This window comes from Echinops telfairi, unplaced genomic scaffold (assembly GCF_000313985.2).
Source record: "Echinops telfairi isolate 266 unplaced genomic scaffold, ASM31398v2 ScPeMD7_22;HRSCAF=79, whole genome shotgun sequence".
NCBI lineage: Eukaryota > Metazoa > Chordata > Mammalia > Afrosoricida > Tenrecidae > Echinops > Echinops telfairi.
In genome coordinates, this window is record NW_022103919.1 from 6,302,846 (window position 1) to 6,324,855 (window position 22,010).

Below are 22,010 nucleotides of genomic sequence, written 5' to 3' on the forward strand. Positions count from 1 at the left end.
TTGTGCAAAGAATAGGGCTCAGTACATGGTGAGAGGAGTGAGGTGCTCACACGAAACATAAGCCACAGGTCAGTCCTCAGGATGTTCGCTTTCAGAAAAGCCTACTTTTAAAAAAATCATTTTATTGGGGGCTCTTACAGCTCTTAAAACAATCCATACATCAGTTGTATCAAGCATATTTGTATATATGTTGCCATCATTATTGAAATGCCTACACTTGATGAATGTGTAAGAAATGGGTTTTACCTGTTCCCTGCACTGCGAGACCAGAAAACTTAAGGAGGGCAGCCTGGTTGTAATGTCAAAGGCAGAAAGAGGTTATGGGTGTCATTTAGTTTGCCCAGTTTAAGACACTGACGAGTAATGCTCTGGCTGGAGAACAGCCGGGTGCCTCAGCCTGAGGAGCCTCGGCATGGATCTGGAAGATAGAGGGAGCACCACCATCCTGGCATCCTCACACTTTCACACACCCCCCGCCGTGGGAGGACTCCCTGCTGTGTCAGCTGGAGAACCTAACCCCTTGGGCAGGTGGGCCCCTGTGTAGAGATGTCAGTTTACCCCCTGGTTCAGAATTAGGGTTATTGCCTAACAAGGCAAGTAATAGCGTGACCCATCAGCACGAACATTCTGCTCTGCTTGACTTGAATTTCTCTTGGCTCATTAATCAGTGGGCGTTTAAAAAGTACACGATGCCAATAGAGAAGCTGGGCTTGCCCATGGATTTACTGTTACCGTGCCGCCTCCTAAATCTGCCTTCTAAATCCACTAATGATTTAGATAGCACTCGGGTTGCTAACCCCAAGGGCAGTGGTTCCAAGCCAGCAGCAGCTCCTTGAGAGAAAGACAGGCCATTTGTGTCAGCGCAAGCTCACAGGCTCAGAAACTGTGGAGGAATACATTCAATGGCAGTGGGTTTCCGGTTTCCATTAGACACTCTTCTAAACATTGCCTGGTGCCCTGCCGAAATGCCAGTTTTGAAAATTTGATGTTGAAGGGCCTTGACCCCAGAGACTTGCCCCCTGGCTCTGGCCTCCTCGGTAACTGGGAGTGGACTAAAGGCAGGCGTGTCTGTCCAGTGGGAGCACTTCTCACGCCAGGGTTCGTGTTAGGAAGCAAAACCCGTGTGGACAGACTACGGATTTGTATCTGCCACGGGTCCACTCATTTTGTTTTTCTTTATATTGTTTTCCCTTTACACCCCCACCCCCAAGTTAAACAACTGTTTTTCAAAACATCAAAAGATCCTCAAGGATTTACAAAGAAGAGCAGAAGCTTCTTGACCATCCGGTCTCTCTCCTCTGAGGCCTGCTGCCCAGAAGTAGCTGCCCTAGTCTGTTCTTGTATTAGTTTGTTCAGGTAGGTTACCTCCCAGACGCTACTTTGTGTGTCTAGAGCACTGTTTCGTCACAGTGGTCTGAAGGAGTGACTGACCCTTGAAGAACTGAATCCCCAGTCTTTTTCTCTTTTTATTGTATATACTCTGTCAAACCAGACCAAACCTACCCCCACTGAGTGGATTTTCACTCAACCAGGCTACAGGACAGGGTAGAACTGTCCCATAGGGTTTGCAAGGCTGGAAATATTGATGGGAACAGACTGCCTCATCGTTCTCTGGTGGAGTCACTGGTAGATCCCAAATACCAATCTTTTGGCTGAAGCATTTAACCATTTCACCACTAGGCTCCTTTCCTTAGTCTGTTGCCAGATTTCCTTTCCTGCCACTGCATCTGACTCGCTCCCAGCCCTCTCCTGCCTGTTTCTGCCTGGCTGATTCATGCTCCCTTTGCTGCAGACCTTTCCTGCAGATTCTAGGTGGTTCTTTCCGCTTTACATTTTATCTTCACTAGGCTTTTGTCCTCTTTCTATTGGTTTCTCATTTTATTTTCAGTTATAATTAGAAAGGATTTTTGTTTCTTTTTTATAGAGAGCTTCCTTATAAACCATTCATGTTCATTTCTTTTTCTCATTAATGTGAATAGGCGCCTGCTTGTGCCAGAGCGGGAGACACTGTTTAACACTCTAGCCAACAACCGGGAGATCATTAACCAACAGAGGAAGAGGTTGAACCACCTGGTGGACAGCCTCCAGCAGCTGCGTCTCTATAACCAGACCTCCCAGTGGAGCCTTCCTTCAGCTCTTCCTTCCCAGAGCAGCACACTCAGGTCTGTAAGGAGAATAGACCCGCTAGCCCCCCTTTTCCTCAATAAATATGGCTGAATGAGTGAACGACTGTTTAGGGAATAATGTGCATTAGTCTTAGAGTGGTTCAGGTGTGGCTGTGAGAACAACTGTATTGTCTGCTACCTCTGGGCTCCTGGTCAGGTGCTTTACCCTGTCTGTCTTTCCACCCTTTGCCGAAAAATGGGGGGTGCCTCAGTTACTGGAGAGTTGAGTTATGCCTCCCAAGCACCAAGTATTATTAATGCCTGTTAAGATCGGTGCTCATTAGATGATACGATTCTATGCTGAGAGGCTTAGGTTGACTTCCTCATCCTTTCTTGCCCAGGATTATCATTTTGCTGGAGTGTGTCGATGCTTTCAGGCTTGGGCAGTTGTCAGGGTGGTATGGGTGTCTGCTTTCAGGCCCAGTGTTGGGATTTAGTCCCACCGGGCAATGTTTGGGGTGGTGTATCTTCTCTCCTTTTGGATTGCTCATGACGATGGAGCGGAGTGCAGGTCTATCGGGGAGGCTCTCGTCTCCTGCATTTATATGTGCTTAAGATCATGTGCCTCCCTCACCCTCAGATTTCTCACATCATAGCTCCTTATTGGTATGTACATTATCCTCTTTCAGTTTTGACAGTGACCTTGAAAGCCTGCGTAATGCTCTGTTGAAAACCACCATAGAATCGCACGCGAAACCCTTGCCCAAAGTACCAGGTAAATGCTTGTGTTTTTCATTCTTTACACTCTCTTTGTTCTGTTCCATCTACTGACATCTTAAATACTGAATCTTAAAGCATTTATGGATTTCTTGCAGCTAAACTGTCCCCCGTGAAACAGGCACAATTGAGAAACTTCTTGGCCAAGAGGAAGACCCCACCAGTAAGATCCACTGCTCCAGGTAAAGGGAACTAGTCAGAAGGTTTTCACATAGACCATATAACTGTGTGTGTGTGTGTGTGTGTGTGTGTGTGTGTGTTGCATTTTCCTTTGCCTGGATATGAAAATAAAAAGCGAGTTATACCTGTCATCGAACAGTCAATGAGCATGTATGACCCCATGCTCTATGGCAGTGACTCCCAAGGACTTTTGAAAGGCTGAGCTGGCCCTGGGATCCTAGCCCATGCTGTAGCCGGAGCAGCTTTGAATTTCTTTTTTGTATAAATTGCATTTGGAAAATGGTTCTTAAGAAAGAAGGGGGCAGGAGTGGGTGGGTTGGGGAGATCCTAATGATTAGCTAATAATGGCTAAAAACACTTACTGTTAAAAAGCCTTATAATATACAAATTAAATTTTTCCCATTAAATTATCTATATAGGGAGTCCTGGTGGCGTAGAGGTTATGCATTGGGCTGCAGTCTGCACGGTCAGCAGTTCAAAACCATCAGCTGCTCTGCAGGAGAAAGATGAGGCTCTTCGTTTGCTCTTTTAAAGAGTTAGTCTTAGGAATTCATGAAACAGTTCTGCTCTGTGCTGTCGGGTTGCTATGAGTCAGCATTGACTCATTGGCAGTGAGTTTTTGTTTTATTTAATTTGTATACTCATATTTGCCTTGGTTTTTTGGTTTGTGTTTTGTCTTTAATGCTATGCTTTAATACCCCTATCTGCTTTTTCCTTTGAACTCAGTCTTGAGTTAAGATTGTTTTCTTTTATACCAGCAATGTCTCTTGGTAATGAAAAGAGCTGAGGGTAATTTAATTAATCTTCCTATACTACACTTCATTAATTTTTTTGATAATCATCTAGGGCTAACTTTGGTTAAACACTCAGCACAGATAAGTGAGTTTTGTAATAACTTTTTCCTTATCTACAGGCTATAATTTATAATTTACTGGATAATTGGGAGAAATAGAGATAGGAATTAAAATGACTCTTAAGCTCTCAATCCTGGTGTAGTGTTATTAAACATCATTTTTATCCCCCAAACGTTCTTATTTCCAAATGTAAATTTATTTCTTTGAAAGTGATGTTTGGATCATAACATTTAGGATTTGTTTGTGTGTGTGTGTGTCATTTTTTTTTTTTTTAGTGAAAAATTCATAAGAGTTTTCTCTGCCTTTGATTTTTAAATAATATTTGAAAATAGCCTTACCATGACTGCACAATGTCTTCTTGTGTTAGAAGGCTATAACTTATTCAACCCCAGTTGTTAATCCAGTTGCCAAGATTTTACTCAGAATATTCTTTAACCACATCACCAATCATATATTTATGATAGTTTTTTTTAAAAGTGAGATTTATGTAATTTATTCATTGAACCAATATGAGTGACTGCTTTGTTCCAGACAGTGGTAAATAAGAGACATGGTTCCTGACCGCTTAAAACTTCCAGTTACAGGAGAAACACAGACATTAGCATTATACTCACTTAATAATATGATGCGTGCTGTGAAGAAGAACTCAGCTCGGAACATGTGGGCATGTGAAGTTTAAAATTTTTCAAGCACTCCACATGTCCAGAAAACCAACATGCGTGCTGTGTGTGTTCTACCCAGAGCATTGCCAGCGCTCGGGAATCCCCTTGTGTGCATGCCCAGTGTTCCCCCCGCCCACAAGCTCTGCAGATGTGTGTCATAGCTTTGCCCTTTAGTTGTTGTTGTTATGTTTTACGGTCTTGTTATTTTCAACTTGTTAGTGTGAACAATTTCAAACCTTAGAAAAGTTGCTAGAATAATGGAGTGAACCTCTGCATACGCTCTGTGCATAGTCACCAGTGGTAACTTTTTGCCCCGATTGTTTTTTCTCTCTTCATCCCGCCCTCCAGTCACACACATTATTCTTTTTGCGAAACGGTTTGAGAGCCAGCTATAGATAGTGTCCTTCACTTGTAACTACTTCAGCTTGGTTCCTCTGAGAGCAAAGACACTGCCCTATACAACCACGATACAGTTTCCAAACTGTGGACAGTTACCACCGATAGACTGCTGCTATCTGATAGACGATCTATGCGCAAGATTTGTGAATGTTCCGATTATGTCCTATCTGGTCTTTGTTTTTAACCCAGGATCCCAGACAAGATGATGCAGCATATTTTGCCATCTCTTTAGCCACTTAAGTTTTTTCTTCTCCTTACAATTTTTTTCATCCCCAAGACATTGTCATGTAGCTTTGCCTGGGTTTCTCCACATACATTCACATTCTCTTGTATTCCACGTGAGGTTTGTAAGGTTCATCCTTCTCGTATGTACTGTAGCCCCTTGGCCTCTGTCCTGCTCAGCCAACTATTACCAAGCTTTTAGCTTTGCCCATAAATGACCACAAGTGCCGTCAGGCTCCACATGTAAGCCTTGGCCTAGAAGGTATTCCACTCCAGCTCCATGGCTTGGCAAACCCCCTTAATAGATGCCTAAAAGCAACTCACTCATCCAGCAAGCCTACTGCTGAAGGCTCTCTCCTTTATGGGCCAGGAAGCCACCCCGCTAGCTCCGGCTAGTGTCCTGGTTCCACTGCCTCTGCCGTCGCAGCTTCCTGCCTGAAAAGTATGCCTCGTACTGATGGAAGACCTGAGCATTTCTGAACCTGAATTATAACCATTTACTTCCCTAACTGAATATGGTCTGTAAGTTCTGTGTGGCTGTTACAACAAATGGTTGAACTCAGTGGAGAGTTAAGGCAGTGCAGTGGGAGGGATGGTTGGTATCAGAATTGGCAAATAAATTGGAATGTGGAGGTGTGTTTTGACTTTCACTTCATAGAGATCTGCCATGGGCTGATGTTAATGTTGGCGCTTCTCGTGCCCATGTGAAGTTAGAGGAGGTCAGCTAATGCGTCCACACCACTTTTTCTCTTGCCCACCATCTGTGAGCGGGGCACTGCTGCCTGTTCCTACTCTGGTCAGAGTCTCACACACAAGACATTTGGTTGCTGTGCAGTGCATGTGCTGCTTTTGTTTCTGAAGACCGCCGCTGAATGCGCCCCTTTGAAACAATTTGAAGCCTAGGTAGAATCTTTGAAGTGACTGTTGTAAATTTACTCCTAGCGATATTTTTCTGTGAAATGCCTGATAACGTCTTTTGCCCATTTTTCATTGGGATAATCTGACTTGTTGACTTGTAAAGTTTTGGGTTTTTTAAAAATAAATTCTGGATGATAGCCCCCTGTTGGTTACAAATTGTAGATGTTCACTTTGTTGCCATTTTATTCTTCATGTTGTCTTTTGAGAACAGAAGTTCTTAATTTTATTAATTTTATTTTTAACAAACAAATGAATCATCTCACATTTTGGAGGCAGAAAAGTGATTTCAGGGTGCCAGCTCCAGGAGCAAGCATTCTCTCTTGGGCAAGGCCCTTAGTTCTTTCTAACATCTCTGGGTCAGGTTTCCCCCAGAGATCGCCATGGATCCTGACATCAATCTTGCCTGGCATCTAGGGGTTCTTAGTGCGGGGACCCCAGATCCAAAGGGCTCACGTTACTCCTGGCTCTTCTGGATGGGGATAGTCGGTCTCTGATGTCTGCTTCAGAAAATGTTAATAGAGTCCTCTCTTTCTCACTCAAGAAATCCTGTTTATCTCAAGATAACAAACCACCTTTATTATTTTCTAGAGCAATTGATATTTGCCTGTCACATTTAGGTCTACTTTCTACCTAGAATTATAGTTTGAAAATAACAACTTTATTAGTTTATATGTCATAAAACTCGCCTGTTACAAGGTTATAGTTGAATGATTGTGTGTGTGTGTGTGGTAAACTTGCAGGCTTGTCCACCAACACCACGTTTTGCTTTCTGAATAGTCCCATGACTGCAAGTGTGCAGCCAGTGACTGTTCTCGCCCTAGGACTGTGGCGACCACTGACCTGTGTTTTTGCTGTAGAGATTCACCTTTTCAAGAAATTATACAGAAACAAAGTCACATCTAGTCTATTTAGATACCCGATTTTTCCAGTGCTACTGAAAAAAACTGTCCTTTCTGCTTAGCAAGGCCATCTGCTTTATCTCATACACTGGTTCCAAGTGACCAGTATTAGAACTGTCCTCATTGACCTGTATTAACACAAATCTCAATACTTTTCTCTTTCTAAATTCCAGAACTGTGCTGTTGCCCAGTACAGTAACCACTAAGCCATGTATGACTATTTAAATGAAAAGTCATTAAAATCAAGAAAGGCTGTAATTCAGTTGTAACCACATTTCAAGTGCACAGTAAGCACATGTGGCTAGTGGCTACTGTAATGGGAGGCACACACTGAGAATGTTTCGCCATCACCTCAACTTCAGCAATCTAAAACAGGGCTTAAAGTGCCAGACAGTAAATATTTCAGGCTTGCAGGTCACGTGGCTTCATTGTCCGTCCTTGACTCTGCCACGGCACTGGCAAGACAGCCATTGCCAAGATGCACATTAATGGAATGTCTGTTTTAATAAAGTTTTATATAAAAATAGACAGCAGGCCATGATCATAATTTGCTAACTTATGATCTCTTGTTTTGACTCAGTCTCGTTACTGTACATTTTCATATTAATATTAGAATTGCTTTGTCACATTCTACTGCGCCTCCCCTCCCCCCCAAAAATGAGACTTTTGAGATTATATCCATATCTGTAGATCACCTTGGAAGAATTGTACAGTATGGCTCTTTCAGTTCCTGAACATAATAAGTTTATGTTTGTATTTGGATCTTCTTTAAGTTCTCTGCATGGAAGACATACACATGTTTTGTTAGATTTATTCCTAAAAAATTCATCTTTTTTAGTGGTTTTTTTTTTTTTCAGTGCTCTTAGAATGGTTGTTCTATTTTTATAAATTTTATTTTTCTCTTGATTTATGTTGAATTTGGTATTTAGAAATACATTTGATTTTTGTATGTTGGCTGTAGTCAGTGCCCTGCCTAAACTCATGTATTTTAATCCCATGTTTCTAGCTACTTCTTGGAGACTGTAGACAATTATATGTATGGATATTATTTATTTCTGTCTTTCCTGTCCTTTTATTTGTTTTTCTTAACCTTATATGCCACTGGCTAGGACTGTGAATGCATTGCCCACTGAACGTGATGAGTGGGCACCTGGCCTTGATCTCAGAGGGAATATTTGCTCTATATGTTCACCGTCATGTGGGAGACTCGCTGCTCTTTTCTGTAGAAAGGCTCCTTTCTTGCCTATTTTGCTGAGGGTTTTTGTTGTTTCTCTTTAATCAGGAGCAGGTGTGGGGTTTTGCCAACTACTTTCTCTGCATCTACTGAAATAATCATATGATTTGTCCATGCTCGCCTCTCTCACCCCACCCAGTGTGGCTTTCTCCTTTTCCTAATCTGAGCTGGAGTTTAAGCAGAATACGTTTTGTCCCATTTTCGTGGTGCCAGGAAGCAGCTGCATCCTTGCTCAGAGCAAGGAAGCCCTGCACGCATACGCTAGTGACGGCAGGAGCCACGCAGCAGTGAGCGCACAGGCTCCTGCCGTCACCCGGAAGTGGCACCGGGCAAGAAGCCTGCGGGGGCTAAGTTCTGCCCAGCATAGGGTCGTGGGGAAATGCCAATACCCTTGCATTCCTTTTTCCATGAACTTTTTTTTCATCATTTTATTGAGGGCTCATACAACTCTTATCACAATCCATACATCCACCCATTGTGTCAGGCACATTTGTTCATTCGTTGCCCTCATCATTCTCAAAACATTTGCTCTCCACTTAAGCCCTTGGTATCAGCTCCTCATTTTCCCCCTCCCTCCCCGCTCCCCGCTCCCATCTCATGAACCCTTGATAATTTATAAATTATTATTTTGTCATGTCTTACAGTGTCCGGCATCTCCACCCACTTTTCTGTTGTCCGTCCCCCAGGGAGGAGATTATATGTAGACCCTTGTAATCAGTTCCCCCTTTCCACCCCAGCCTCCCTCCACCCTCCCAGTATTGCCACTCTCACCACTGATCCTGAAGGGATCATATGTCCTGGATTCCCTGTGCTTCCAGTTCCTATCTGTACCAGTATGCATCCTCTGGTCTAGCCAGGTTTGTAAGGTAGAATTGGGATCATGATCGTGGTGGGGAGGAAGCATTTAAGAACTAGAGGAAAGTTGTATGTTTCATCGTTGCTCCTCTGCACCCTGACTGGCTCGTCTCCTCCCTGTGACCCTTATGTAAGGGGGTTTCCAGTTGCCTACAGATGGGTCTTGGGTAAGGTGACCAGACGTCCCGCTTTTGGCAGGACAGTCCCGATTTTTAACAATTTTTCCCGTGTCCTGTGGCGTTTTTTAAAAGTCCTGATTTTTTTTGAAAGAATGCACAACAAGCCAGGGTATATGTTTTTCGGCTACCATATGGCTCTTTCACCATGATATGAGTTTTATCGATGGTGTCCCGCTTTTGTCCCGCTTTACCAATGTTACAATCTGGTCACCTTAGTCTTGGGTCCCTAATCTGCACTCCCCCTCATTCACAATGATGTGATTTTTTTATTCTTTGATGCCTCATACCTGATCCCTTCGATAACCTCATGGTCACACAGGCTAGTGTGCTTCTTCCGTGTGGGCTTTCTTGCTTCTGAGCTAGATGGCCCAAGAACTTTTGGAAGCTGCCTCATGTCACAGTGTGTTGTTAAGAACGTGGTATCTTTGAAATCAGGCACACCTAGGTTTGGATTCTGGCACTGCCATTTACCAATTCCATGACCTTGGGCAAATTACTTACCCTTTTTAAGCACGAACCATAAAGCCAGGTAATAGCACTTCTTTCTAGCTTATAGTGTCATTGTGAGGGTTTTGTGTAGCACAGAAGCATTTATTCAGAAGTAAGTTTTGAGTGAATGTCAGCTGCAGTCTCCCTGGTGGTGCTGGGTGCTTATGGGTGGAATTCCTAAGTGACCCTGCTGCATAGTTACTTTCTTCCAGAAATTCTCGCACCGCTCTTGATAGAGCCATTTGTGATGGTGCAAAATGCCTCCACTGTCCCATACGATAGCACTAGCACATCACATGTGGCTGTTCAGCATAGAAATGTGACTAAGAAATTGAGGTTTTAATTTTATTTACTTTTAATTACTTCAAACTTAAATGGCCACAGGTGGCAAGCAAGTCAGACAGCATAGCTCCAAGCATACCATTGGTCTTCCATTGCATTTGTATGGGTTACATGTACGCCATAACAAATAAAATCTTGCAAAATGATAACAAGTCCTCAGCTATCCAGATAGCCATTTCAAAGAACTTGAGTGGAGCAATGGTACGGTTGTGTTTGCCCCCCTAATACACAGGCTGTAACAATATACAGAATTCTGAAATTCGTGGTAGAAAATAATAGGACTTTAAGTTTTATTTCATAGTGTTTAGATGGAAAACACAAACTGAAGAAAAGAAAAACACAAACCGAACACCAGAAGTAAGCTTAGTGATTATTATTTTTTTTTACCTAATTATCTGATTCAAAAGAGTCATGAGAGTTACCTGAACTGTTGAAGGTGTTCAAGGCTGAGCACGGACTTTCCCTTCACAGCAAGCCCCTACTTAGAATTGTGTTGTTGGGGGGTGGCGGGGCAGGGTAGGCTGCTCCCCCTGCTGTGGAAGCTCGGCTAGTCCTTTTCGCATAGATTATGATTCTACCTGTAAACATTTCTGGTGCCAGGTTTGCTGCCTGACACCGGCCCTCATTCTCTGTCTTGCTTTCTTCACATACTTTTATTTGACGGTCAAAATGGTGTTACCCTACACAACTCAGTTTTTCAAAGCCCCACGTGAGCCAAGACCCCACACCATTTACTTCACATTTGACAACAGCAGCTTCCACTCAAAATGAGCAATAATGGAAATATTATGCAGACCGGTGAACATTATGTAGCTTTGGACTTGCTGTGAGTTGTCTTTTTTTGTTTTTGCTTTCAGCTGTCTAAAGTTGTGTTTTGTTTTGGGCTTTGTAGCCAGCCTGTCTCGGTCAGCTTTCTTGTCTCAGAGATACTACGAAGACCTGGATGAAGTCAGCTCAACATCATCTATTTCTCAGTCTTTGGAAAGTGAAGATGTGCCAGTACCGTGTAATGATGAAGACGCCCCAGTCCAAGCCCCCTGGCATGCTCCCGTGGTGCGCACGACCTCCGTCCAACCCCCACTGTTGCCCCAGGGAACGCCTTTCGCTAAATCTCATGTGGGGCCGGCCTGGTCACCTGGTATGTTAGGAGCTTCAAGTAAGTAAAGGATGAGAAAGGAAACTCTCATTTTTCTCCCCTTGTTACGGTTTTAATTTGTGAGGGAATTGTAGCTGAATTTTATATTATCATGCCAGTAACATTGTTGTTGGTTCTCGCCCATCTCTGCTAGCATTTAAAAAGTCAGACAAATAATCCGAAAGCTATGGTTCCCTTTGAAAGAGCTTGGTAGGACATGAGGAAAAGGAAGTGACGGCAAGGGGTTGCATCCTTGAGCAGCTTTGGTGTTGGGTCCACCCTGTGATTTTAAAACAGGCTTGTCTTCGGTAGTAAAAGGAGGAGGCTATTAGTGTGCCTCAGTATAATGCACCATCCACACAGTTCAGTTTCACTTACAGCCATATTCTGCCTCAAAATTCACAAGCTGCCGTGATTTTTGCCAGGACTGGCTCATTGAAGTGGGCTTATGTTGCGCTCCCATACCTACAGGTCAAGGTGGCTTCTCTCGCTGCCATTAAGTCAGTGCTGACTTAGAGCGACCCCCGTGGTCGGTTTCTGAGACCTTTTACGGGAGTAGAAAGCTTAGTTGTTCTCCTAGATGCTGCTGGTGGTTTTGAACTGCCAAACATACGAATTACAGCAACCATAAGGGTGGCTTCTAACAGAGAACAAATACTTCTGAGTATGACATCCTGGAATCAATCAGTGTTAGGAGAAGGGAGCAAGAAATTGGGTACTACCCACTGTGGGAAACAGAGTATTTTGGCTAACGGTAGAAGTGGGTTGGTAAATTGGCCTGGGCGTCCGGGAAAGATACTGATGCCAGCCTGTCATCTGATTTGTCCTTTGCCACGTCAGTGCTTCAGAAATGTCTGATTTCAGTGTTCCCCTGCACCCTAACATGGAGCATATACCATGGTGACTTTTGTACATTCCTTTTCTCTGACCTGCTCTCACACTTAGTCTCTTTCCCTCAGTGTCGGCATCTGCTAGCAAAATTATTCCTCAGGGGGCTGATAGCACAAGGCTTGCAACGAAAACTGTGAAACATGGTGCACCTAGTTCTTCCCACGCCATCTCCGCTCCCCAGGCAGCCGCAGCTGCAGCCCTGAGGCGGCAGATGGCCAGTCAGGCACCAGGTAACAGCTAGCCCCGCACCTTTTCAGAGACTGATGGTGAGCTGTCAGTCTCACCGTAGGGCAACCGATAATAAGAAACAGCTAGATCTCGCTCACTCTCCCGGCAGAAGAGAAGACAGGTAGTATAGCCTTGTGAGGCTTTCAGGGCTGAGTTCCAAGAAGGCAGGGACCAGGTCTGAAGCTGCTTCAAGGGAGCTATGAGAGCTGCCATGTTTCTGTTAATTGGGGATGTGTGTGTAGATCATCCCTACTTTTGAATCCTCAGTGCCTGCTTTGAGCCCTAAAATTAAAATTGGTGATTTGACTACCAGATAACATTTGCATGGTATTGTAGGATACCCATTTTGCTTTTGAGTAACCTTGCCTGAGCGATAGGTGACAGAACCCAGACTCCATTGCAGTACAGCCTTTTCTTAAAAAATGAAGCTTTTGACCTTGAGAGAGGGGCCCTCTAATGAGCTGACAACACTGACATGTTGTCAGGGGTTTGGTGGTTCTCCAACATTGTCTACATTAGGATTTCAGTTATCACTTATTCCCAAAGTGGCTTTCAACCACTTTGGGCTGTCACATTTGGAGTGTGTGTGCAAGTGCACTGCAGGCACCTAGTGGATAGAAGCCAGGGATGCTACAAAAAAATGTAGAGTGTACGGCAAAGGATTAGCCAGCCCAAAGGCCAACAATGCAGAGATTGAGAAGTATTTTAGATTAATCATTGATCAGAGCTCTTATCCACCTAGGTTTAAAAGGACATGGTGTGCACAGCTCTACATGATTGAACTATTAAATTGCATGATAAGTGAATTATATGCCAATAAAGCTATTAAAATTAAAAACATTTGATTTCAGGCAAAAATGAATTAACATGCAATGATGAATAAAAATTTATGAAAGCCTTTATTTAGACATCTAAACTAGATATTAAAAATCATAAGATAACTAAGATGCCTTATCACAATAGAAACCTTTGGTGTTCTCTTTAAAGATCATGTGGACCAAACAGAATTCCGATGTGCTGAACAGGCCCAAAATAAAGCTGATCCAGTTGATTATTTGGAAACTTAAATGTGCCAGTATTTAGGATTGTCCCACTGTCAGCAGGAGGTGTGATCACTGTTATCGTTTTGGAAGCAAAAATTTCTAAGGAGTAAGCACCTTTGAGTATGAAAAATGACTTATGCCAGCCATAGGCAAAGTGTCCAGAGAACCACCTCCGAGGCCCTGCTCTCCCTGTGGTGTGGTGGGCGGGAATCGAAGAAGAGAGCCGCTTTCTTAATAGTTCATTATAACTAAGGGCCAACAAGAGAGAAGTAATGGCTAGAAGTACCTAGCCTAAAATAGGTACCAAGCCAATCAAACCCACTGCCATCAAGTTGATTCGACTTTATTTCAGATTTTGTGTGGTATTCGTAGCACGTAGCCCAGAGCTTGACACTTAACAGGCGCATGGAAGAGGCATTGAGTGAATAAATGAAAGGCCAAAATCGTGATCCTGAAGGCCCTTACCCCTCTTGCTGGCTGCCCCTTGCATGATGAGCCAGGAGGTAGTTCAGCTCTGCTCTAGGAAAGCTGGGCCAGGGCGTTCTCGTACATGAGTACATTTAGATAGAGCGAGTGGCAGCTTATCCCGTGGTTTTGTGTTCTGTCGAGTGGGCTGTGGAACCACCTCGGGTAGATTTGCTTCCGTGTCGTAAGTTGCAGTCTACTCGAGCTCATGGCCATATATGTCATTCATATATGTATGTATATGGCTGGGATTTCAGATCCCACTGGGATTAACGTGCTTCTCCTTTTGAAATAGCTGTAAGTTCCTTGACTGAGTCAACGTTGAAGAATGTCCCTCAAGTGGTAAATGTGCAAGAATTGAAGAATAATCCTACGTCCCCTTCGGCACCAATAGGGTAGGTTAACTATTTAAAATTTTTTTTAAAAATGTAACCAGTCCATTATTCTGTAATAGAGATAAGCTACCTGTAGGGTGCAGTATTGCTGCTGCCACAGAATACAGTTTTCTCTGCAGAAGGCTCTAGAGCAGCGGTTCTCAACCTGTGGGTCACGACCCCTCTGGGGGTCAAATGACCCTTTCACAGGGGTCGCCCGAGTCATAACAGTAGCAAAATTATAGTTATGAAGTAGCAACGGAAATAATGTTATGGTTGGGGGTGTCACCACACATGAGGAACTGTATTCAAGGGTCACGGCATTAGGAAGGTTGAGAACCACTGCCCTAGGGGGGAGATAGAGCCCATCCTTTGGGTTTCAGGAGTTACCGCTTCAGCTTGCCAAAACCAGTTCCTGCATACACCTTTGAAAGTGTCTTAGTGATGTTGTGTTCTCTGTTTGCTCTTTGCCGTGTACACATCTCCTATGGTACAGCTTATATTGCAAGCACTTGGCATTCTTGACTTGACCCCTTGGGGTAATCCAGACTGTTTGTTCAGATAGCTCAATGATGTTCTTGACATTGACCATCTTCTCCCTTGGTATAAGGGGGGGATCTTTTTTTTTTTTTAATCATTGTATTGGGGGCTTGTACAACTCTTATCAAAATCCATGCATCCATCTATTGTGTCAAGTACATTTGTACATTTGTTGCCCTCATCATTTTCTAAACATTTTCTTTCCACCTGAGCCCTTGGTATCAGCTTCTCACTTTTCCCCTCATGAACCCTTGATTATCTATAAATTATTTTTACTTTTTCATGTCTTACACTGACCAATGTCAAAACAATCCTAGAGTAAAAGATAGTGACTGTGTATGGAGAAGCCCTGCTCCTCTTCCATCCCCTGGGAGGGCTAGATTGTCGAGAGGAGGTCACACTTGTGTGTGGCCCTTGTCTCTGTTCACAATTCAAGATGCTGCCTCCCTCCCACTGTGCTGGGCACACAGCTCAGATACCTGTGTGCCCTGTTGGCTTGGCAGAGTTTGTAGCCATGATCCATGGATTCCCACCAGCCTCCTCTGTGGCCTAGGGAGAAGTTGAAAGACCTTTTCTCAGTTTGAGTGTGGAGATTGGGAGGGCCGTTGTCATTTGGGTTGTTAGTATATGCTGTTCACGGTTAATCCAGTGGCAAGAATAGTAGCCACAGACCCTGTTGGTTGTCTGCAATATGCCTGTTCCCAGCTGCCCCTCGAGCAGCTCTGCTCACCATTTCATTTCGCTTTATCAAGTGACCCCGCTTCACAGCTCCCTCATTTTTCCACATGGGTCCATCTATCAGTGTGTCTGTGCCAGGGATTTTTCATTTATCTCAAGGCCATTGGAACAGCAGAAGAAATAAGCTTACCCGCTTTCCTGCCTTGATAGTGACCTTGGAGCCTTGGTATGCTGTTTAGACCTAAGTGGTATTTATGGTCATTGTGAACTTTTCAAGGGGAAAAAAACTAAAGCGTTAGAGAGGTTTGGAATTTTACCCAGATTCCTGGTGTAGAGAAGGCTCGGAAAAGCTACAAGGAGGGCAGAATATGATATAAGATGGGAAAATCCAGCTCTGGTGAAAGAAAGATGGTGTGGTGTTTGTGAGATATTAAAGCTATGAGCCATGTATGCCATGCACCTCTGTCTTGTCACTTTTCCTTTTCTCAAATTGTCCGTCCCTCAACGGGATGATGTGTGCCGATGTTGAGATTTACCAGAGGAGTAATTCCATTGGTTGATAGATTTTTTCTTTTGGTCTCTTTAAAGATGCTGGCTCCATTTTTTAAAGCTATAGTAATATCTAGATTTTTTAAAGTTATAGTAATGCCTAATTTTATCATGAGAGCTTTTTTATTTGTTTGGCAAAATGCTCCTTGTGTGAAAAATATCATACAAAACAAATAGTTAAAAGGAGTAAAATAAAAGTTACCTTAATCCCACTACAAATGTGGAAGGTTCAGCACATTTAAAAGGTTTTCTTCAATGAAAATTTAGCTTTTAAAGTAAAATTTAAATTACACTGTTTTGGAACCTCCTTTTTCAGCATAATCATGAAAATCATTAACATTCTCTTCCGTTAAAAATTCTTACAGCATTCTTTCGTATTTAATATGTATCTTTAAAGATCTAATGGAGTTTCAGCTTAACATTATTTGAGTTACTGGGCGTGTGAACATGTGCTCAGGAACTGCAGTCTGATTTAAAGACTTTGGGGTGATGTTAGCAGTAGGTCAGCTTTCATAGTGTGAAGTGGACCAGCGCTCCATTAACAGATGGTCTCCATTAACAGAAGAAATGTCTGTAAGACGAACACCGAGCCTTTGTTCTCAAGATCTCCTATTATTTTCTTTGTTGTTATTGCTCGATGTCTGTTTCCTCGTTTCTCTTCATTATCCTGCTTGGTTGTTTCGTGGCCTTTAAGATTGCTGCCAGCGTTTTTGTTCGTTGGAATTTTCATAGCTTTCGCAATTTGTGCGCGTTCTATCATGAATAAATGTAAAGGTATCTCATAATCGTTAGCTTTATCGGAATTAGGGATCTGTAAGTAAGAAGAGCCTAGGCGGCACCTTCATGCTTCCTAACCCTGACTCCGTTGTATGAGTGCATTTAGAGCACACGTTCCTGGAATATGTGGGTCTTTGTCTTCCTGTCTCAGCACACAGAACAAGTGCCCCTTTCATTTTCAAAACAGCCTTTGAAATAGGTGTGTTGTAGCATTTCTCCATGGTCTTCGTATTTGGTATTGCCACCTTTAATTATTGACTGTTTTCCCCAGGGTTGTCTGATTGTTATTGATTGGACTGAATTGATAAGGAAATTAATTTTTCACAATTTAGGAGGTTAGGTCTGAACCTGACTCTGAGGAAAGGCTTTCTCCCTGTTGTCTCTAGAGCAGTGGTTCTCAGCCTGCCTAATGCCGTGACCCTTTCATACAGTTCCTCATGTGGTGGTGACCCCCCCCCCCCAACCATGAAATTATTTGCATTGCTACTTCATCACTATCACTTTGCTACTGTGAGGAGTTGGGCAACCCCCGTGAAAGGGTCACAGCGCACAGGCTGAGAACCGCTGCTCTGGAGGAAGGTCTTTGCTCGAGTTTCTGCTCCTGGGCAGCCTTCGTGTGGCTTGGCATCTCTTTTTCCCCATCTCTGCTTCGCTCCGTTGCTGATTTAATCTCTTTGATATCTCAAAGCATACTCTACACTTATTCTACCTCATTCATGTCACAAAACCCATTCCTAAATGGGATTATTACCCATCCCTCACTCTTCTACATGACTCGATTCCAAAGACCAGGCTGTTATGCAAAGATTGTCTTGGCGATACCAGATCATAAACGGAGATGACTGCATCCTTCCATAGCTGACAAATCACTGAGAATCATGGCTGGGCCAACTCACCGTGTGAAATCAGCTTCCACACTGAGAGTCACTCGCACCTCAGATTTCAGTGTCAATTACTCTCAGGGACATGATAATGTGCAAAGCAGTCAGAGAGGATTTCTTTGACTATTGTCATAAGTGTGGAATGTCCGGTAACGAGAGAGTTGATAGGAGTGTGAAAGGAGACACATACATACCAGGGCAGGGTGACTAAGGTCACACATTTTGGGGGAACATAATTCAAATGTCCGTATCAGAAGAGTGAGGTGTTGCCCTAACAGCTGTGAGTGAAAAGCAGTGTGGGAATTGGGCGATGAGTAAAGGCTGGAAGTCGCAAGGCTTTACCTAATCACAAAAGTCTAGCTCGCCTTCAGGAGACTTCACGAGGCACCAAAGGCGATTCTGACGATGGCTCAAAAGGAAGCGGGAAGAGGAGGCTCTAGAGCAGTGGTTCCCAACCTTCCTAACGCCACCACCCCTTCATGCAGCTCCTCGTGTGGTGGTGGCCCCCAAACCATGAAATCTGTTTCCGTGCTACTTCATAACTATAATTTTGTTACTGTTATGAATCAGGCGATCCCTGTTGTTCAACCCCCAAAGGGGTTGAGAACCACTGCTGTAGAGAAAGCCTCTTTTCTTAGAGAGTACCTGCAGTATCAGCAACAGAATATTGCTAGACCCGTAGGTGTTCAATGTACTTCTAGTGAGGCTTCAGAAGAAAACGATGGCCATGTGATTGGACAGTGAAGGAAGGGTAAAGGGTGATGCTTTTTATGTGGTGGCAAAGAACTGCCTAAATTACGTTCAGGTTTCTGTTGGAAGGAAAACTTATAAGGGATGAAAACTTGCCTATCTGGGTGATCTTAAAGGAGTCATGAGTTTTCCTTGCCCATTGTAAAATGTGAGAGACAAGTGATTGACCGGTACAAAATGAAAACAGAACTTAAAAGTTTGGAAAGGTCTGTTGTGTAAACTACAGACACATCACATCCTAAAGTGTAGGACAAAAGCTATGTCTACCCATCTTTTGTTACATAGATGAAGCCTGCGACTGATGCTTAACCAACAGCCATGGCGGAAAGCCCATCAGTTTACATTGCAGGTGACTGAGGAAGAATCAACGGAGAGAAATGGTTCTGCCTCTCAGAATCCTACAGACAGGAAACAGGCCCAACTGGCTACATTTGTTGTCCTCCAGTAAATAAACAGAAAAGCATCATCGCTGAGGCAGCTCGGCATACAAGAAGCAGCACCTTCTCAGTTTCACCAAGTGGGTTCATTGCCTTCTGGATCTCAAAGGGAGAGGCTGTACCCTCTTACACTTCCAAGAGTCAGATCTTTACCAATTCCGTTCTGGGGGATATAGAACTGTCAGGTGTGTCGGCAGGAGGGCCTCCACCCAAAGCCGAGTGTGCAACACTGCCATGCTGAGTGAGCAGAACGGCTGGCGGAAGTTGAGAGTGTGAGGTTGTCACTCAGATGGGCTGAAAGAATGCCCAAAGCTTGGGGAGCTGTTAGCACCCCAGCAGGCCTGGAGGGTGGAGCTGAAGCTCAGGGCTGGGGGGCTTCTACTTAGAATCTCAAGGGCATGGCCAACATCCAGGGTCTGGCGGGTAGGGTCATTACCCAAATGATCCAAAAGCACAGATTATTTTCAACTTTTAGAGTGTTAATGTCAATCATCCTCCAAGATTTGAAACTTGTTTGTTGCCTATTTTCTCATCTTTCTCTCTAAATTTCTCCAAGTTGTAGCAGAAGCGTCTCAACCTGTGCCGTTACGCTTTGGAAACACATAGTTTGTATTCTAGGTTCTTCAAATAAAAGGAATTTTGCCCCAGTATGGAGTGTACCTAAAATCTCATCCTTATTTGGTTTAGATCATTTAGAAGATAAAATTTTAGTCTTGAAGTTGGTGTAAGACTTTTGGGTATGTGATTAGGTAAATGTATTTTGCATGTAAGAGAACATGAGTTTTTGAGGGCTGATGTGTGGAATGATTGAATTTGGGACCTGCGGTTATTATAATCCTATTGGGGAGTGGCTTGTCTTTGTTATATGAATTAGGCAGTATTAGTGCAGGGTCTGTCTTGTGCAATATCAAAGAGAGAAAACTAACTAGGGAAAGAAGCAGAGATGGGGGAAGGTTGGTACCAACCCACTTGGAAACCTCCAGAGAACCAGGAAGCAGAAGCTAAAGAGACCAGGACTTTCCCGAGAGTGGACGCAGAGAGGGACCGTCCCTGGGAGCCGGCACTGGGAAACGGGGCTTGTCACAGCTCTTCCCTGCAGTACTTCGGTGAGAATAGCACTAGATGACTAGGGCACTAGGTGATGGAGACTCAGAACAGCTCCGGGGCTTGGGGTTGTTTTTTCTCCAAGAACTTGATTTTGTTACTCTTACGGTGCTTTTTTTCCTCTTTTCTAAAGCCAGAGCCTGTGTCAGTCAGTAATAGAAATGCCATTTGTAGCTGCGTACAACAAATAGATCTGTGGTGCCTATTACAATGCCGTTTTCAGCTTTCAATGTCTAGTCCTCTGAATTTTTTCATTTCCTAATAGAACTGTGTATAGCAAGCTAAAATTTTGATGATGCCTGTCATGTTGCTGGGCTAATTCTGAATTTGGCATTTCCGTCTTCTCTTGAACATTATTAGCTGTTGATTTTCATTCCTCTTCAAGACTGGACAAATCTTTGGCTGTGTTTATTTGGTAGTGTGCTGTTCTGTTTCCAGCCTGTGTCAGGCCAGATCAGGTGGTTTACTGGCTGATTGCACTGCACCGCATTTATGTCTCTGCAGGGTTGGCCCGTGACCCAGTGCTTGATACTGTGAATCTTGATCTTTGTGTTTGGGGATTTAGAATACCCAGAGGATGTATGGCATTATCACAAGTAAATAGAAGAATAGTTGTACTCAGTCTTTAATTCATGCCTGAGTCAATTTACCATCAAGTTATCACTAACTTTGGGGTATTAAAAAGTCTTAAAATTTGATAAATTGTGAGTTTCATTCTCCTTCTAGTTTCTTTTATGAATTTCTTTGGAAAAGGATATATTGTTTTCCTTTCCCTTGTGATTTCCATGAGGCAGACAGTTCTATACCCCAGGCGGCTGTGTCCGCCCAGGGATTTCTTGGCTTCCAGCACTTGGGCTCACACATTCCTTTTCTGTTGGAGATGCTGCAGAGACGAGGGGGAGTGGCCCTGTACCCGAGTGCCTGCTTGGCAGACTGCCTGGGGGAAGAGGGATGCATTGTCCAGAGAAAGCAACGTTGACTGCACCTCCTGCTTCAGAAGAAAAAAGGAGAGATTCACTTCTTTGAAAACCAATGCCTTTTTAAAATTTTATTTGTTTATTTTTTATCAATGCCTTTTTTTAACCCCTTCTCTCAGTCAGATAGTTTGATTTTCGGCAAGGTTTCTGTGTTAACCTCAGCAGAAAATCCTGATTTTCTTATAAGGACTATTAAAGTTGTTTGATACTTTTCTTCTACAGGATATGGACTTAGCTTTTGTCTTTCCTCTTCCAACTTAATTTTTTTTAATAGGAAAAGATTAATCCTCCCTAAAGTTAGAGAGAGTTCTGAAAACAAATAGATCCTATGTAGGCTGTCACCATGCATACTGTCATCAAAGCAGCTCTGATGGAGGCCTTGAAGGGGTACATTGAGTGACATACAAGGGGACTTCAAAAAGTTGCTGTGAAATGGAATGAAAAGATAATGGCATTTCCCCACGTGCTCCTTTTTGACGCTCATTTTGACACTCCTTTGTAATTGCCTGGGAACCCAAATAGAGCTTTCGTTTGGGATTGCAGTAGCAGGTGCTTGATTAGGTCTGTTCCTATACTCCCACCCTGTGATCACTGCAGTGGCAGCACCTTTGATATCGTGTTCGCAGTTGGCTGTGAGACAGTTTCTGTTTTGCCTGCATGAGTCGGTGAGAACTCTTTTTGCAAATAGTGGGCCGCTTTTCATACTGCAATCAAAATGCGTGAAGGAAACAGAACTGTGGCATAGTGACTCGTGTATACCTCCATAGTGAGCTTCGGCCTCTGTCCTGGGGACTCCTGTCAGAAACTGAGGGTCTCTTTGGGCAGCACCATGCATGGCGGCAGAATGTCAACGCCCCATATAGTCTGTTAAACATGTTCACCTGCTGGGCAGAGAGCCCTCCGTGGCCTAGAGTGCTCCCTCTCCAGAGAAGAAAACAGTAGTGATTGTTCTTCCTTAAGATTGCAAGAGGGGATGAACAATCTGGAGGAGAAAACAACGGGACTGACAGTTCCGGGGGGGACATGGGAGAGGGGGAGGAGGGGGGAAGGGAAGAAGAGGGGATAA

The 22,010-nt window shown here is 43.6% G+C and overlaps 1 protein-coding gene across 3 annotated transcripts in view; it reads left to right on the plus strand.

Annotated features, from left to right (window-relative positions):
- NUP214 (nucleoporin 214) overlaps positions 1–22,010 on the plus strand; it is a 93,316-nt gene that overhangs the window by 35,611 nt on the left and 35,695 nt on the right. For 2 of the 3 annotated variants that reach the window (XM_045288498.1, XM_045288499.1), the window contains exons 19-24: positions 1,980–2,162; positions 2,795–2,880; positions 2,981–3,064; positions 11,008–11,271; positions 12,210–12,371; positions 14,173–14,272. In XM_045288498.1, coding sequence (XP_045144433.1) covers positions 1,980–2,162; positions 2,795–2,880; positions 2,981–3,064; positions 11,008–11,271; positions 12,210–12,371; positions 14,173–14,272 — 879 coding nt within the window. The remainder of the gene's footprint in view (positions 1–1,979; positions 2,163–2,794; positions 2,881–2,980; positions 3,065–11,007; positions 11,272–12,209; positions 12,372–14,172; positions 14,273–22,010) is intronic. The other variant, XM_045288500.1, reaches the window with a different exon arrangement.